The sequence below is a fragment of the Mastigoproctus giganteus genome, chromosome 11 (assembly GCF_048544385.1).
Source record: "Mastigoproctus giganteus isolate SK-2022 chromosome 11, ASM4854438v1, whole genome shotgun sequence".
Lineage (NCBI taxonomy): Eukaryota > Metazoa > Arthropoda > Arachnida > Uropygi > Thelyphonidae > Mastigoproctus > Mastigoproctus giganteus.
In genome coordinates this window covers 98,171,942-98,190,898 of record NC_143585.1, presented here as the reverse complement: position 1 = coordinate 98,190,898, position 18,957 = coordinate 98,171,942, and the positions used below count along the sequence as shown (strand labels likewise).

At 39.4% G+C, this 18,957-nt stretch overlaps 1 protein-coding gene across 1 annotated transcript in view; it reads left to right on the top strand.

Annotated features, from left to right (window-relative positions):
- LOC150078287 (uncharacterized) overlaps positions 1-18,957 on the top strand; it is a 910,840-nt gene that overhangs the window by 833,729 nt on the left and 58,154 nt on the right. The window contains 2 exon segments of the mRNA XM_090384522.1: positions 10,547-10,679; positions 14,805-15,020. Coding sequence (XP_090240648.1) covers positions 10,547-10,679; positions 14,805-15,020 — 349 coding nt within the window.

Genomic DNA, 18,957 nt, shown 5'->3' with positions numbered 1-18,957 from the left:
TCATTTAGTTTGTTAGCTACCTGAGCAGGATCATCAACAGTTGAACCATCAATAATAAGTGGACCAATCTGATTCATCCCCTTCCTTCTAGAGTTTACATAAGTAAAGAACTCTTTTGCTGTTTTTCTTTGCACCTTGCCAAAGATTTCTCATAATCTGCCTTCGCCTGCCTAACCTCCTTTGTAACTTGGTTACAGATCAACTTATATCTATCATAGGTTTCTGCATCACGTGTTAATTTATATGTATCCCATGCATTTTTCTTCTCTGCCATATGTCTCATTAGTTCATTTGATATCCATTTAGGCCTAAACCTTGAACAATATTTCTTAGTTTGTATGTAAAGCCTAGTAGCATCCAAGATAAGTTCTTTGAATGCTTCCCATTTTGAATTTCCTGTTGGTAACATCATCAGTTGGTCCCAGTGTATAGAATTTAAATACTGTCTCAGACCATCATAGTCACCTTTACGAAAGCAATAACCCTTTCCTTTACCCCTGATGGTAGTTACCTCTTTGAGTAAATCCCACTTCAGCACACTGTGATCACTGCCACTTAGTGGTTCCTCTATCTGCAGATTCTTAATGCATGAAGAATCTGGGCGCCTCCGTATCCAGGTGGGAAGGAGCAGCAGTGCGTAGCACACGCTTCTTGATTAGACCGGGGTTCGAGCCCGTCACCACCAAATACGGAGGATGCAGAAAGGTCATTCAGGGAATGACCACCGCATATCCTGGAGCAATATGGCCTTAGTTGCTAATGCTCCTAAAACCCAAATAACAAACAAACAAGCATGAAGAATCACTACTGATAATCAAATCAAGAGTATTACTCCTTCTAGTTGCCTCCCGAACATGCTGATGTAGAAAACAATCATCCAATAAATCCACAAAAGCCTTGCTAGTGTGCAAGTGACCAAACTACAAATTCCAGTCAATATCTGGGAAATAAAATTTCCCAGATATTGACTGGTGTGAATGTATATGCAAAATACTCGTTCAGTCTGTCAACAACTGAGCGGGATCATCGACAGTCAAACCATCGTTATCAAGGAGCCCAATCTGATTCAAAACGTCTTTGCTGTTTTTCTTTGTATGCTTTGCCAAATATTTCTTGTAATCTGCCTTCACTTGTTTGTTGTTTGTTTGTTATTTGGTTTTTCGGAGCATTAGCAACTAAGGCCATATTGCTCCAAGGATATGCGGCGGTCATTCCCTAACCTTTCTGCATCCTCTGTATTTGATAGTCACGGGCTCAAACCCCGGTCTAATCAAGAAGCGTGTGCTACGCACTGCTGCTCCTGCCCACCTGGCTACGGAGGCGCCTTGCCTTTACTTGCCTAGCATGTGACTTGATTACAGATTAGCATATGCTTCTGTGTTGCCTGCTGATTTAGCATTAGTAGAGGCATATGATGTAAGAAAGCAAGTAGTAGAGGCATATGATGTAAGAGGCATGTGATGTAGCATCAGCCAAAAAAACCCTCCATTTCACCCCTCAATTCATTCCAAATGCCTTTCGAACTCAGCCTTAAATTTATTATTTAGACTATCAACTTCTCCCAACAAGAGATGGAGGTCTGTTCCACCAATCAACTACCTGCTGGCTAAAGGCAAATTTCTTACACTATTCTACAACTGTCTTTCCTCAATTTGAATATATGCCCCCCAGGTTCTTAATCTGAGCAAGAGGAAGAATTACATCAGCATTCAAATTGCTCAACCCATTCAAGGCCTTATACACCTCAATCAGATCACCTCGCATGTGCCTGCTCTCCAGGTGCTGCAATTTTCAGAACTTAAGCTTTTCTTGGTAAGAGCACCCCTTTGTTCCCCTCACCAATCTTGTTGCCATTCTTTTTACTTATTCTAGCAACTCTGTATCCTTCCTAAAATGAGACCTATAGACCTGTATGCAGTACTCATAGTTTGGCCTGACCATTGCCTTGTACAACAGTATAATCACTTCCCTGTCCCTTCTAGCAAAATTCCTATACAGGGTGTCTCAAAAATACACGACATAACTTCAGGAATGAGTTCCTCATATGTAGACAATAAAAATATTTTATATCACATATCATAAATATCATATCATTTCCGGAACTATTTATATCATAGTTCCGGAAATGCTTAGTTCCTGAGTTATTAACTGGAATGTCTTATCTCCCGCAGGTGATTTCGTTCGTCACAAGGTACTGACAGAATCTGGTGGTTTTCCATTCCGACCATGTACTTAAATCAGGAGCAAGCATATATGCACTTTATTTACGGTTTGGCAGACAGCAATGCTCTGGAGGCTCATTGTTTGTACCACAAAAGGCTCCCAGAACAAAGATGTCCAGACAGGAAAACGTTTGAAGGTATCATTCGCCTCCTTTTTGAACATGGCACCTTTACACCTCGTGCTGCCGACAGAAGACAACCAAGATCTCGACTCCTGACATAGAAGAGGACATTTTGGATGTTGTGCATGCCACTCCTGGAATCAGCAAACGCAGAATAGCAGTGCAACTGGCTGTTTAACGTTCGACTCTTTGGAGAGTGTTGTGAGAACACTAACTCTATCCTCAGAGTTGCAACGATACAGGCCTTGTCGCCAGCAGATTTCCCTATGCTAGTAATGTTCTGCCAGTGGTTCTTGCAGCAGTGTGGTACAAATCCTCACTTTCCTGCCTTAGTGATATTCACAGATAAAGCACAGTTCACACGAGATGGAATCTAAAACTTTCACAATCAGCATGTATGGGCTGAGGAAAACCCACATGCAATTCTTCCATCACATCACCAATAGCAGTTCAGCCTCAACATCTGGGCAGGTGTTTTTGGTGATAAGTTATTTGGGCCCCATGTACTTCTAAACAAACTCACAGGGCAGGCATACAGAAACTTTCTAGAAAACAACATGCCTGATTTCTTGGATGACATGCCATTGATCATTCGTCAATAAGCACACTTCATGCACAATGGCGCTCCCGCACATTTCAGCCATCTCACTGATTTAAACCCACTAGATTCCTTCTTGTGGGGCCATTTAAAGTCATTCGACTCCGGTAGCTAATGTGGAAACTCTCCACAATCGAATTGTGGCAGGTTGTGAGACAATACGAAACATGCCAGGAATTTGGCATCGTCTTTGCGAGTCCATGAGACGTCGATGTGAGGCCTGAATTCAGGCAGAAAGTCATTTTGAACAATTACTATAAGGTGATGTGAATAGTTAAGTGTCATAGACAGACCTTCAAAACTCGGAAACCAAGCATTTCTGGAACTATGTTGATATAAAATATTTTTATTGTCTACATATGAGGAACTCATTCCTGAAGTTATGCCGTGTATTTTTGAGAAACCCTGTATATCATCGACAAGACAATGCTAATGCTAATTAAATTTATAAATTTGATGAATTTGAGTTATTGCTCAAAGTATCAAAGGCGGATATTGTTGGAATATCAGAAACATGGTGTCACACAGATATAAGAAATGCGGAACTGGAATTTGGGGAGTACAACGTCTACAGAAAGGATAGACAAGATAGGAAGGGAGGAGGGGTTATGCTATTAGTTAAGAAACACATAAAATCCAAGGAAGTGAAGCCAGTCGACATCGCTGGACAGTGCAGTGTCAAGTTAGTTTGGTGTGACATAAGCATTGGGAGATCAAAATTGAGAGTAGGAGTGTGCTATAGGCCTAATAACTCTGATGAATATAAAAAAAAACTGTATAGGGAAATAGAGTGAGCCAGTAAATCAGAGAGTCTTATAATGGGGGGATTTTAATTTCCCAGATATTGACTGGAATTTGTGGGTTGGTCACTCACACTCTAGCAAGGCTTTTGTGAATTTATTGGATGACTGTTTTCTACATCAGCATGTTCGGGAGGCAACTAGAGGGAGTAATACTCTTGATTTGATTATCAGTAGTGATTCTTCATGCATTAAGAACCTGCAGATACAGGAACCACTAGGTGGCAGTGATCACAGTGTGCTGAAGTGGGATTTACTCAAGGAGGTAACTACCATCAGAGGTAAAGGGAAGGGTTATTGCTTTCGTAAAGGCGACTAGGATGGTCTGAGACAGTATTTAAATTCTATACAGTGGGACCAACTGATGATGTTACCAACAGCAAACTCAAAATGGGAAGCATTCAAAGATCTTATCTTGGAAGCTACTAGGCTTTACATACCAACTAAGAAATATTGTTCAAGGTTCAGGCCTAAATGGATGTCAGATGAACTAATGAGACATATGGCAGAGGAGAAAAATGCATGGGATACATATAAATTAACATGTGACACAGAAGCCTATGATAGATATAAGTTGATCTGTAACCAAGTTACAAAGGAGGTTAGGCAGGCGAAGGCAGATTACGAGAAATCTTTGGCAAGGGATTCAAAGAAAAACAGCAAGGAGTTCTTTACTTATGTAAACTCTAGAAGGAAGGGGATGAATCAGATTGGTCCACTTGATATCGATGGTTCAACTGTTCATGATCCTGCTCAGGTAGCTAACAAACTAAATCAATATTTTGCATCTACATTCACACATGAGGAGTTATTCAGAAAGGGGAATGCCATAGATGAAGTAAACACTGGCAGTGAGCTAGATGATCTTGTAATAATTGAGAGCAAAGTGGAGGAGAAATTGTTGAAGATAAATACAAGAAAGGCACCTGGGGTGGATGGGATCTATCCAGTTATATTAAAGGAGGCAGCAAAGGAAGTAAGCAATCCATTACCCATAATTATGAGAGCTTCCTTGGACTCAGGGGAGGTACCCACAGACTGGAGATGTGCAATTCACAAAGGAGGATCAAAGGCTGACACAAGTAATTACAGACCTGTGAGTTTAACTTCTGTTCCAGGAAAATTAATGGAGGCATTGGTTAAAGAAGCACTGCAGGATCATCTAGACAAGACTTCAGTTATAGCTCGGACACAGCATGGTTTTGTTCAGGGAAAGTCTTGCCTGACCAATTTGATTGTATAATATGATGCAGTCACAAAAGAAGTGGCTGCAGGGAATAACTTTGATATTATATATTTTGATCTTAGAAAGGCTTTTGATACTGTTGCACATGGAAGACTGCTGCAGAAATTGGAGCAATGTGGCATTGGTGGCAAATTGTTGCTCTGGATAAAGGGATGGTTGAGTGGCAGAAGACAGAGAGTGGTAATTAATGGACACTGCTCATCTTTGGACTAATGTTATTAGTGGAGTCCCTCAGGGTTCAGTGTTGGGTCCATTGTTGTTTTCTGTATTTATAAATAATATTGATGATGGTATATCAAGCTTAATGTCCAAGTTTGCAGACTATACAAAGGTTGGCAGGGTTGTTAAGGATGCTACTGACACTATGCTGCTGCAACAGGATGTGGAAAGGTTGAGCAGATGGGCTGAGAGGTGGCAAATGAAGTTTAAAATTCACAAATGTAAAGCACTACATATGGGAAACAGCAACCCCAGAGTAATGTATCAACTCTGTGTTGCTACACTGACAGTGGTAGAGAATGAAAAGGATCTGGGGTAATTGTGCATGCATATATGAAGTTCTCCGTAGCCGAGTGGGCAGGAGCGGGAGTGCAGTAGCATACGCTCTTTGAGTAGACCGGGGTTCAAGCCCCTGACTGCTGAATACGGTCGATCTGCCAACCCGCACTGGACCAGCGTGGCAGATTATGGTCCATTTCCCTCAGCATGAATTGTTAAGGAGGCTTCCACCCTGCAGTGGGTTGATAATGGCTGCACTTTACTTTTACTTTATATGAAGTTCTCTGAGCAGTGCAGATGGGCTGCAAGAGTAGCGCATGGTGTCTTATCAATGATATACAGGAATTTTTCTAGCAGGGATAGGGAGGTGATTATTCCCTTGTATAAGGCAATGGTCAGGCCGCACCTTGAGTACTGTATACAGGTCTGGAGGCCTCATTTCAAGAAGGATGTAGAGCTGCTGGAACGAGTACAGAGAAGAGCAACAAGGTTTGTGAACGGAACGAAGGGTTGCTCTTACGAAGAAAGGCTGAAGTTTTGCAAATTACAGTGTCTGGAAACTAGGCACCGGCGAGGTGATCTGACAGAGGTGTACAAAGCCTTGAATGGTTTGAGCATGGTGAATGCTGATGGGATACTGCCTCTTGCTCAGAATAATCACCTGAGAGGACATAAATTCAAATTGAGGAAAGACAGATGTAGGATAGATGTGTGGAAATTTGCCTTTAGCCAGCGGTTAGTTGGTTGGTGGAACAGACTTGCATCCCTTGTTGTGGAAGTTGATAGCCTAAATAAATTTAAGGCTCAGCTGGACAGGTATTTCGAACGAACGGAGGGGTGAAGTGAAAGGGTTTTTTTTTTTTTTTTTGGCTGATGCTGCATAAGCTTGCTTTCTTGCATCATATGCCTCTACTAATGGTAATGCAAATGCCAATCAAGGCTCCAGCATCCCATTCATTTTTCTTCTCTGCCACGCATCTCATTACTTCATCTGACAACCATTTAGGCCTAAACCTTGAACAGTATTTCTTAGTAAAAAAGGCCTAAGTGCTCTGGATTCATTACGAAAATTTATTTTGTTTCTCAGAGCAAACTAAACTAGAATTACAATTAATTCTAGTTTAGTTTAAACAAAATAAATTTTCGTAGTATTTCTTAGTTTTTATGAAAAACCTAGTAACATCCAAGATTAATTCTTTGAATGCTTCCCATTTAGAATTTGCAGTTGGTGCCACTCTATAGAATTTAAAAACTATCTTAAACCATCATAGTCAACTTTACGAAGGCAAAAACCCTTCCCTTTACCATTATATGTTTAAGATGACAGTTATATCTTTAAGTAAATCCCACATCAGTACATGTGATCATTGCCACCTAGTGTTTCTTTTATCTGAAAATTCTTAATGCATGAATAATCACTGCTGATAATCAGATCTAGAGTATTACTCCATCTGGTTGCCTCTCAAACAAACTGCTATAGAAAACAGTCATCCAATATATCCACAAAATTCTTGCTAGTGTGCAAGTGACCAATCCACAAGTTCTAGTCAGTATCTGGAAAGTTAAATTTTCTCATTATAAGACATTCTAATTTACTGGCCCACTCTATTTCTCTGTACAGTTGTTTGTTGTACTCATCAGAGTCATTAGGCCTATAACACACTCCTTCCCTCGTTTTATCTTTCCCAGTTCTTATATCACACCAAAGTAATTCAGCACTACACTGTCCACTCATGTCAACTGGATGCACTGCATTAGATTTTGTGTTTTCTAACTAATGGCATAACCCCCTTCTCCCTTTCTATCATGTCTGTCCTTTCTGTACTCATTGTTTCCTTGTGTCTGTGTCACACCACATCTCTGATAACTCAACAGTATCTGCCTCTGATGTCTTCACCTACACTTCAAATTCTTTGAATATATTTACTATACTCCTAGCATTGGTGTACATCCAAGTATGCACCTATTCTTATGCTTAGTTACCCAAACACAGCCCAAATATTTACTTGTTCCATGATGAATCCCAGCAGTTCTTGAAATCCCTAGCACCTTGCTTTCCAGGCTGCTGCTCATTCCAATAGAAACAGTGCAAGAATCACTTTCACCTCTGCCTGCGGCTACTGTTAATCTATTAGTCTATGAATTCCCCCTAGCTAGCAGATTTCCTCCCACCTAACATTGTCTCTATATCATCAGCAAATATTCTTGCAACCTTTCTATTTAAGTTTATCCCATCCCTGTAGAGGCAGTCTCTTCTGTTAACAAGCGCAGACCATGCTGGGAAAAATTGTACCCCATGAGCCTTGCACAATCTCTCCACAGCCAAATTGATTGTCAAGGCTCATCATATACTCCCTCCTGTCGTGTCTTGAATTGCAGATAGTTTCTATTTTAAAACTGACTCGTGACTTTTTTTCAGCATTGACCTGTACTTGTTATGTAAGTTCACAGATCTCCTACTATTAATCATTAGTGCCAACATGTACAACAATATCACCTTTTTTGCCTTTAAAAGGTGATATCAAATCTACAACATCATTAGCTTTTGTCTCTGGTAGACATACCCTGGCCCTTTCCCACCCATCCTTTTTGTACAATATATTTCCCATTTCTCTGACAATAGAGTCACTGACAACAACTAGCTCCTGTGGGACCAGTGCATGTTGCCTTTGTGTTGATGATTCAACACAGTGACATTGATGATCAACTGCAAGCTGTGACGATGTGGGCAGCTGAGAGCTTGATGGGACCCCAATTTAAATCCTTCGAGCACATCCATCCTGTTCTTCAAGCTTTCATAAAGACCCATAACAACACTGAGTTTACACCCAATATCCTCACACTCTTTACATCAAGCACACACACAAAGACACGAAATCCCCTTTGCAATATCATGTTCTGTCCCAGATAGTCCACAAACATCATACAAGCAGTACATTTCATAAGACTGTGATTCAGAGGAAAACCCCACTCCTCAGTTCTCCCCTGAACCACGGCATTCCCGCTACCTTGAGCCTTTTGCTTTTCTGCTCTGGTCTGATGCATGATTTTGGTTCAATTCAATATAATTAACAATACTACATTAAACTTTTATCTTAATGCAGTAATAACACTATGCACTGGTTATGCTAAGAAGTTTATGTTATTGAAAATATACTTATTTCAATATCGAGCTTACGGTATATGTGTTTCATATCTCCTACCAAGTTTACATTTTATGAATTCCTTATCTCCTATCAAGTTTAAGTTTTATGTATTACGCTATAACATTACATTTGTAAATTCTAATTAGTTATAATAGATAATAAATTTAATTATCTATTGCCAACCTGTGTGATTCAAAGTCTTGAACGACCTATTTGCGATAATATATATATATGCCAAATCACTGATACTAAAAGTTCAACAAATATTAATGTTGTATGTTATGGACTACATGATAAAGTTGTTAAAACACTTATGCATTTCTTTAAATTATAGTATATTAGCCCTCGTCCGATTCTGATTACACTGCTACAAAGCTACGTGGAAATCTCCAGTATCTGCTATATGTGTCTCACTCTAGAAAAATTCTAGACATTCGAGTTTAAACAATGCCAGTAGAGTTCAACTGTGGTTTTTTAAGCAACTACAAGTGCCATGTAAAGAACAAATAGACCAAATTAATTAGGAAATTACAAACAAATACTTCACTATTAAATTTAAATCAAAAATGAGAGAAAACAATAATTTCAAATCAATAAAGTTCCAGTTAGCAGCTCCCAAAAAAACATGTAGGTAAAAGTAGGTAGTGTTTTTTGGCTGAAGCTGTATAAGCTTGTTTTTTTGCATTATTTTGCAAATACTAATACTATTTGTAAAAAATGTATATATACAGGGTGTCTTAAAAATATTGGTACAAACGTTTACGGGGAGGTAGGTAACATTTAAAGGAATGCAAATCACATAGGAACCCATAACCAGAAATGTCACGGGAAAGTAGTAGCAGAGGCACAAGAAGCAGAAATGACACAAGACAGTAATTAGTGGCAAACATTTATTTGACATAATATTAACAATGCAGTATGAGATGGATGCATTTCATGTGCAACAGATGCTCGAAGGTTCCACAATGAGACGCGATGCATGTGTGACACTGACGCAGCATGGATTGGCGGACACGGTCGAACACACCTGGAGTTTCTTTGACAGTAGCAGCAGCGCAGACGAGTCTCGCCACGAGATCCATTTCCATCTCCACGGGCGATTCATACACAATAGATTTGAGGTCCCCCACTGAAAGAAATCAAGGCTTGATAAATCAGGTAAGCGTGGGGGCCAGGCAACGGGTCCACCACGGCCAATCCATCGATGCCCAAACATCTGTTCAAATGGTCACAAACACACCTTCCATAATGGGTAGGTGCCCCGTCATGCTGAAACCAAATTTTGCGTCTCACATTTGCTGGAACATTGTCAAGTAACCCTGGTAGAACTTGTTCAAGAAAGATCCGATATTTAGCGGAGTTCATGCAGGATGGTAACAGGTATGGGCCGACTAAGCAGTCACCGACCATACCTGCCCACACATTTATTGTGAAGCGATGTTGTGCTGCATGTGGGCCCTCTGCTAATCCGTACACTAGGTGCATGTCTGCTAGCTCACAGTTCATATATCGATGCATGCTCTTCGTGTGGCGACTACTGCTTGAATGAGTAAACCAGAAATTTTCGCGAACTGATGAACAGCGCCGTGTACCAACTTACGGTTACGTTTCCAGTTATGGGTTCCTATGCGATTCACATTCCTTTAGATGTTATCTACCTCCCCTAAACATTTGTACCAATATTTCTGAGACACCCTGTATAATTTTCCATTGGAGCTAGAAGGAAATCCCCTCAGCAATGAGGAATCATCTCTGTTTCCTTGGCCAAGTCAACCCCCAAATACATATTTAATTCTTATGTTCATATATTTACTCAGTTATTATTTTTGCTCTTTATTAATTTAATTTTTCTTTTCATGTAAATAACACTAAATACATTCTTTCATTTCAGAAGAAGCAAGACATAGATTTAAGTGGAGATGAACTCCATGACTGGGAAGAAAGTGAAGAAAATTTTCTTGTATGTATTTATAATGTATCTCCTGATCAACCTTATGCTATTCTTAGAGCTCCTATTACAAGCACAGCACAAGACATTCTTGCTCAGGTAATTTCAAGCAAATTAAGGAATGAAATTTGTCTCCATTTATTTGAATCATTGACAGTATGTTCAGCATGTGATTGCCATTGACAGCATGTAGGCCTATCAAACCATTACTATTGTTAATTAAATCATAATTAGCCTCCAGGATATTTTCTCTTCGTTTGCAGAAGCCCTAATATTTCCCATCTGTAAAGAAGTCAGAGAGTTGGGGAAAACTATAGACAAGTGAGATTGACTTATGTGTAGGCAAGATTGTGGAATCTGTGGTTAAGGAGACAATACAGGACCACTTTGGTAAGAATGTAATTCTAAAGGATTCCATTCAAAATTGGAGCTGCCAAGCATTATTGCTACCAAATTTTTTTTCTCTTAGTTTAAGGTCAGAAATGCCCAAAAATGCTCTGCTAACTGTTACTGTCACTTATGCAGTATGTGGCATAGAATTATCCTGCAGTAGAATCCATAGCTAATTTAATATATGTGGTTATTTCTGTTGAACTGCATCTCTCAAATGTTGCTCAGAGAGTTCAAGCAGTATGATCCATCTGTCCACTGCTTGTTCTGCCACTTCAAGTTTCCTCTTTGACTGCTGTTATGCTATCCTTAAAGTATCACAACCTAAATTGTAATTCCCTATTAAATACATCCAGTTCATAAACTTGCATTTTTTTTTTTTTTGGCTGATGCTTGCAACATCAGCCAAAAAATGTTATAAGCTTGCTTCCTTGCACCATTTGTCACTACTAATACTAACCCTTTAAGTACATTTACCAAACATCTTCTGCTATTGCGACTACAGTAAAAAGATCACTTTGTGAGAGCTGCTAAGAACACTTTTTATTACTTAAAAATTATTAATTTTTGTTTAAAATTAATACTGCAATTGTTACTTATGGTTGTCTGATAAAGTTAGTTAATTTGTTATTTACTTGGTTTTCAAAGTTGCTTAAAAATGAAAGTTGTAGTCTGCTGCCATCATTACTGTATTGATATAAACAATATAAATCAAGTTTTGATTATAATATATTGGGGAATTTAACGATATAAACATGATTTAGTAGTCTTCTATATAAGTCGATAAACTATAAACATATAGCACTATAAACACAATCTCATAACATAACATAACTTAAAATAGTGTACCAGTTCTGCTGTGAAATAACCCAGTTGATATATATTATGCTCAGTTTTGTGCATATATTTAAATTTAGGCTAGAATCATGCCTTGAATTAGAGAAGAGAAACAAAAGGCTCAGATCAGTGAGAATGCTTCAGCTCGTGTGAGAACTATCGGTGGCAGTTCTCTTATGTATTAGGGGTAATGTGCTCTGCACATTGTTCCTTTTGCAAAATTGCCTTTAGCCAGACACGTGATACAGCAAAGGGAGATAGCTTCCTGTGTATTCAATGTAAAAACATAAGTAGGTCAGGTGCGAATTCAGCATTCTGGTGAGCTTATGTGAGGGTTTGAAGGACAGGGTTGATGTCCTTGAAAGAATAAAAGATAGGGACCCATCAAGCACTCAACTGAGGCAGTGGTCAAGCTTCATATTAAGTAGTGCATACAGGCCCAGAGACCTCATTTTAAAAAGGATGTGGAGCTGCTGGAATGTGTACAGAGAAGGGCATCAAGATTTATAAGGGGGGACAAAAGGATGCTCTTACCAAGAAAGGCTTCAGTTCTGAAAATTGAAACATCTGGAGACTAGGCACCTAGGCAAGATGATCTGATTGAGGTGTTTAAGGCTTGTTTGAATGGCTTGAGGAAACTTAACGCTGATGGGATTCTGCCTCTTGCTCACACTATACACATGAGGGGCCATAAATTCAAATTGAGGATGGTGGCAGACTAGATCTATGGAAGTTTGCCTTCAGCCAATCAGTAGTTCATTGTTAGAACAAGCTTCCACCCATTGTTGTGGAAGTGGATAGTTTGAATAAATTCAAGAAAGAACTAGACAAATTATTAGAAGGCATAGGGGCTCACATCTGGTGAGTATGGGCTTGGCACACCTAGGGTCCTGAGCTGGATATCATCATTCTTCTCTTTCTTGGTGATTCCCTTTACTTTTGACTCTCTCTCTCTCTCTCTCTCTCTCTCTCAGGTTAACCAGGGGATTTTGTTTTTGTGTTTGTTTGTTTTTTTGACTGATGCAGCATAAGCCGCAGGCTTCCATGCACCATGTAGCTATTAATAATAATAATAGGTAAAATGGATTTTTTTGGTGATACTGTGTTAGCTTCCTTTCTTGCATCATTTGCCACTACTAATACTGATACTAACTGCCCAACTCGAGCAACAGCAAACACAATAACCTCAACAGCAGTGGTCTCTTATCCCACAGGAGGTTGCAGTTCTCAGTGACTCTCAGTAGAAAAAAAGATAGGTGGAATAGGATCAGGGTATTTCTGCAAGGGGGGGGATAAAGTTGATGACATTCTAGAGGAGCTGTTCTCTTTTGTATTGTTATACATTATAACAATGATATTGTTATTATAACAATATATAACAGGGCAATGTTGAGGAAAAATTACAAACAAGGATTGAAAGTGTCTGCGTTTCTGCCCAGACATGATAGGAGGGAGTATGTGATGAGAGCATTAAATCAGCCCTAGAGAGCCTGTGGGGTAGAATTTTTCACAGTAGCTTAAAGGTCTCCTTAATAAACTTCCATCTTATGGTTTGCCAACTGTTTTTTGTAATTGGGAATTGAGTTTTCTCTCTGACTGCTCACTGTGGGATTGTAGGTGGCTCTCTGTCTTCTGACTTCTCAACAAATGCAGGTGTTCCCTAAGGTTCAGTTCTTTCTCCCACTCTTTTCCTCTTGTATATTAATGACCTTCTCCTGTTGACCAGCAATCCTATGCATAGTTTTGTTGATGATAGCACATTGCATTCAACCTTCCAGTTTGAGAAACTTTGCCCTGCAGAAACAGCTTCAACTTCTTGAATATCCACTATCAAATTAAATTCTGATCTCCAAGGTATTCTCCAGTGGGGCAAAGTTATCTTCAAAGATAACTTTATTTCAATCCTTCTAAAACTCAGTCCTGTGTTATATCTCACAAAAAGGATTCTTCTGCTCCTATGCTTATCCTCGATGACACTCTGATTTCTGGCAAGATCATATATCTCTATTGGGAATTACCCTGACTTATAATCTCTCTTGACATAAGCACATTACAAATATTGCTTCCTCTGCATCTAAAAAACTGTGTTTTCTCTTTCTCTCTCGGTTTTACTTTTCTTCCAACAGCTGTTCACTATGTATAAATCACGAATGTGCCCTATCATGGAATATTGTTCCCACATCTGGGGCAGTGCCCCCAAAACGTCTCTCAGGATTCTAGATTCCATTCAAAGGAAGACAGTTAAGTTAGTTAATGACTCATCTCTAACAAGTCTCTCCACTCTCTGTCTCACAGATGTTCTGCTTCTGCTGCATGCCTTTTCTACAGATACTTCCATGGGCACTGTTCTTCTGAATTGGCTTCTATGATTTCCACTCTCTCTTCCAAACCATTCCAAACATGTGCCGCAACCAGTCAACATCCTTTTACTGTCCAACTTCAAATTCACAGAACTAACTTTTCCTCATTTATTCATTCAACTTACATTTTCTGGGACAAAGTGTCTGCATTCATACATATTTCCTGAAAATTAAAATCTATAGACATTTGAGTCTATTGTCAACAAGTATCTTCTTTCATCTTTTTAACCTTCAACTCATGGTTGGTACTGAGTACTATAGGTTTTAATACTTCACATGATCGGGGTTTTCATAAAAAAAAAAAAAAACACTCTTCGAATATCACATACCATAATATACACTGTCATCTCATGTTTACAATCTGGTGGACCAATGTGAGATACCAAATTCCTATTGTAAAGATGTGACACTATGCCATGCATAATATAAAGAAATATTTGGGCTTTTGCAGGCAGCAATACCTATTAAATAGCTGGGCATTCATTTGAAATTTCTGGGCAAGTTAAAAATTACAAATTCTGATGTTTGCTGATGCAAATTTATGCATCTAAGCTAGTAGGAAAGTAGTTTACTTACATTTATATAAGCTGATAGTTCACAAACAAAATAAGCATTGCACCCTTTATTGTATTTTCAGGCTCTTATAAAAGCTCGTCGTATAGAAGATCCGACCAAGTTTGTTCTTGTAGAAGAGCTTGAATATCCTCCACTGATAGAAAGCATACCTTCCAGCACTGTTCGAAAGAGAGATGCACATCGCACTTGGCGCATCTTGGACAATAACGAAAATGTATATCAAACACAACAACGATGGAAAGTTAAAGGCTGGTTTGAAATTAAGGAAAGGGATGAGGTACACTTCAGTTATCTTACTCTGAATATAAACATGTTTATTCCTAATACACATATAGTTATAGTTATTACCCAGTTTATTAACAAAACAAATTATAATAAAATATAATAAGATAAAACCAGTAGCTTTTGGGACGCGTGTCCCTTTGTCAACTGACAAGCTAATACAAATTTTGAATACAATACAACGATGTATTGTATTCAGTGGATAGTGATGTCCAATCCAGGACATCACTATCCACTGATGACATCTGTACCGCCCTCAACCTATGCTTATCAAGCAGCATCTTCACCTTTGAAGACTCACTCTACAAACAAGTACATGGCACTGCTATGGGTGCCCCTGTCAGTTCCGTAGTAGCTAACATCGCCATGGAAGACCTGGAGGAGCAGATACACCAGAACCCACCTACACCTATTACAACATGGTGTAGATACGTTGACAATATCTTTACCGTAATACCACTGGGTTCTGAAACTACACTGCTGGAATATCTCAACTCCCTATCTAATTTCATCAAGTTTACCATAGAATCAGAGGTGAACGGTTCGCTCCCATTTCTAGATGTCCTGGTACATCGCGTAGGCCCACGTCTAGAGACCTCAGTATACCGCAAACCCATGTGGTGCGGTCAATTCACCAACTACGGGTCCGGCCACGCACCAAGCCATCTCAATAGCACTGCCCGCACCCTATTCTCCAGGGCTTAGAGCCATTCCAGCACCGACACAATTAGGCGTAACGAGATCTCCCGCGTGAAGACGGACCTAACCAGATGCGGTTATCCACCCCATGTACTAAGCAGATGCCTGTTACAGGCAGAAGAACTCACATCCAAACCAAGAGCTCCGAAGCAGGTCGGTATATCGTCCGCCTACATTCCGTATTATCCAGGAGTGTCAGGACGCATCTCGAAGGTCCTTAGAAGCTACAACATCAAATGTGTGCAATTACCCTGCAGGAACCTACGGTCACTTGTCTCCAACGTGAAGACTGCTGTCACACCTGTCTTACACAGCAATGTGGTGTATCGTATCACCTGCAGAGACTGTAACAGTTGCTACATAGGGGAGACATCAAGACGTCTCCAAGATCGCCTCACAGAACACGACAGAGCAATCCGGCTTGCCGAAACTGACCAGTCCGCGGTCGCAGAACATTTTTGGACCACCAACCACGATCTTGACCCCAAACGCGACTTTGAGATAGTGGACCACTCACGACACTTTCGCCACCGCCTATGGCTAGAGTCACTCAACATAATAAACAATTCTAAGGCATTAAATCGCCAGAAAGGCATGCGTCTACATCCCATCCTGGAAACTACCGTTTTATTGCTGGATGATCAGTGGCGTAGAAGCAGCACACGTCCGTACAACAACAATGACGCATGATTAACATGCCACTTTGCTCGTTGTATTGTATTCAAAATTTGTATTAACTTGTCAGTTGACAAAGGGACACGCGTCCCGAAAGCTACTGGTTTTATCTTATTATATTTTATTATAATTTTATTATAATTTGTTTTGTTAATAAACTGGGTAATAACTATAACTATATGTGTATTTGTGAACTATGGACCCCAGTACTCCAGGCCCATTCGTTACCATGTTTATTCCTGTTTGTAATATAAGTAGTGACCTAATGCTCTTAAAAACAAAACACTTCTTTTGTTTCTAATTAATTGCAGGATGGGATCTATATGATTGCTCATTATTGTGAGGTAATTAATTAATTACGACCACACTATTATATCATGTGATAGATTTAAGTAATTTTTTATTAAAATGGTGCAGTTTGAATGATTGAAACACCTCAATGCCAAACCCTTAAACAATTCTGTCTATGTTTCAGGAACTCGCTGTATCCTATCTTCAGGCCTGTGTGGTTAGAACATTGGTTTGAGGTACCTCAAACCAATTATACCTCAAGCCAATGTTCTAACCCCACAGACCTGATGACCCTGAAACAGTGAATTCCCAAAACATGAGGGTAAGTAAAAGTGATTACAGTGGTCTCAGACAGTTTTCAAATTGTGTACAGTGGAACCAACTTATGGCATTACCAAGAGCAAATTCTAAATGGGAAATATTCAGGGAAGTAAGCAAAGAAGTTACTAGACTTTTCATACCAACAAAGGTATACTGTTCAAAGTTTGAATGTCAGATAAACTAATGGGACACGTGGCAGAGAAGAAAAGTGCATGGGATGCATATAAATTATCAGGTGATATAAATTAGTCTGTAATCAAATCACAAAGGAGGTTAGGCAAGAAAAGACAGCTTATGAGAACTCATCTGTATTGCATGGAAAATGCAATGTTGAGTCTGTTTGGTGTGACGTAAGCACTGGGAAAGGAAAAATAAAGAGTACATGTGTGTGGCCTAATGAATCTGATGAGTATAATGAGCAATTATGCAGAGAAATAGAGTGGCCCAATAAATCAGTGTCGTATAATGGGGGAGAGATTGATTGGAATTTGTGGGTTGGTCACTCTCACACTAGCAAGGCTTTTGTGGATTTATTGGATGATTGCTTTCTACAGCAGCATGTTCAGGAAGAAACTAGAGGGAGTAATACTCTTGATCTGATTATCAGTAGTGATTCTTCATGCATTAAGAATCTGCAGATAAAGGAACCACTAGGTTGTAGTGATCACAGTGCGCTGAAGTGGGATTTACTCAGAGGTAACTACCATGAGGGGTAAAGGGAAGGTTTTTGCTTTCGTAAATGTGACTATGGTGGTCTGAGACAGTATTTAAATTCTATACTGTGGGACCAACTGATGATGATGAGCATGATCATCAATAATCAACCCATCTATCTTAAGTGGTCCAATCTGATTCATTCATCCCTTTCCTTCTAAAGTTTACATAAGTAAAGGACTCTTTGCTGTTTTTCTTTGCATCCTCTTTCAAAGATTTCAAAGATTTCTCGATTTTTTGGCTGATGCTGCATAAGCAAGCTTATGCAGCATCAGCCAAAAAAAAAAAAAAAAAAAAAAAACCACTTCCACTTCACCCCTCTGTTCGTATTTTGAACGAACAGAGGGGTGAAGTGGAAGTGGGGTTTTTTTTTTTTTTGGCTGATGCTGCATAAGCTTGCTTTCTTGCATCAAATGCCTCTACTAATGCTAATGCTAATGTTACCAACAGCAAATTCAAAATGGGGATGCATTCAAAGAATTAATCTTGGAAGCTACTAGGTTTTTCATACCAACTAAGAAATATTGTTTAAGATTTAGACCTAAATGGACATCAGATGAGTTAATGAGGCTCGTGGCAGAGAAGAAGAATATATGGTATGCATATAAAGTATCGGGTGACACAGAAGCCTATAGCAGGTATAAACTAGTCTGTAATCAAGTCACAAAAGAGGTTAGGCACGCGAAAGCAGGTTACGAGAAATCTTTGAAAGAGGATGCAAAGAAAAACAGTAAAGATTACTTATGTAAACTTTAGAAGGAAAGGGATGAATGAATCAGATTAGACCACTTAAGATAGATGGGTTGATTACTCATGATCATGCTCAGATAGCTGATACTGAATGAATATTTTGCATCTACATTTACACATAAGGAGTCATTCAATGAGGGGAGTGCCAGACGTTTATCAAACACTAACAGGGAGCTAAGTGATTTTGTAATAACTGAGAGCAAAGTGGAGGAGAAATTATTGAAGTTAAACGTAAGGAAGCCACCTGGGGGTGGACGGGGTCTATCCAGTTATATTAAAGGAGGCAGCAAAGGAAGTAAGCAAACTCTTAACCATAATTATGAGAGCTTCCTTGAACTCAGGGGAGGTCCTCATGGACTGGAGTCATACAAATGTATCACCAATTCACAAAGGGGATTTAAAAGGTGACACAAGTAACTACAGATCTGTTAGTTTAACTTGTGTTTCGGGGAAAATAATGGAATCACTGGTTAAAGAAGCAT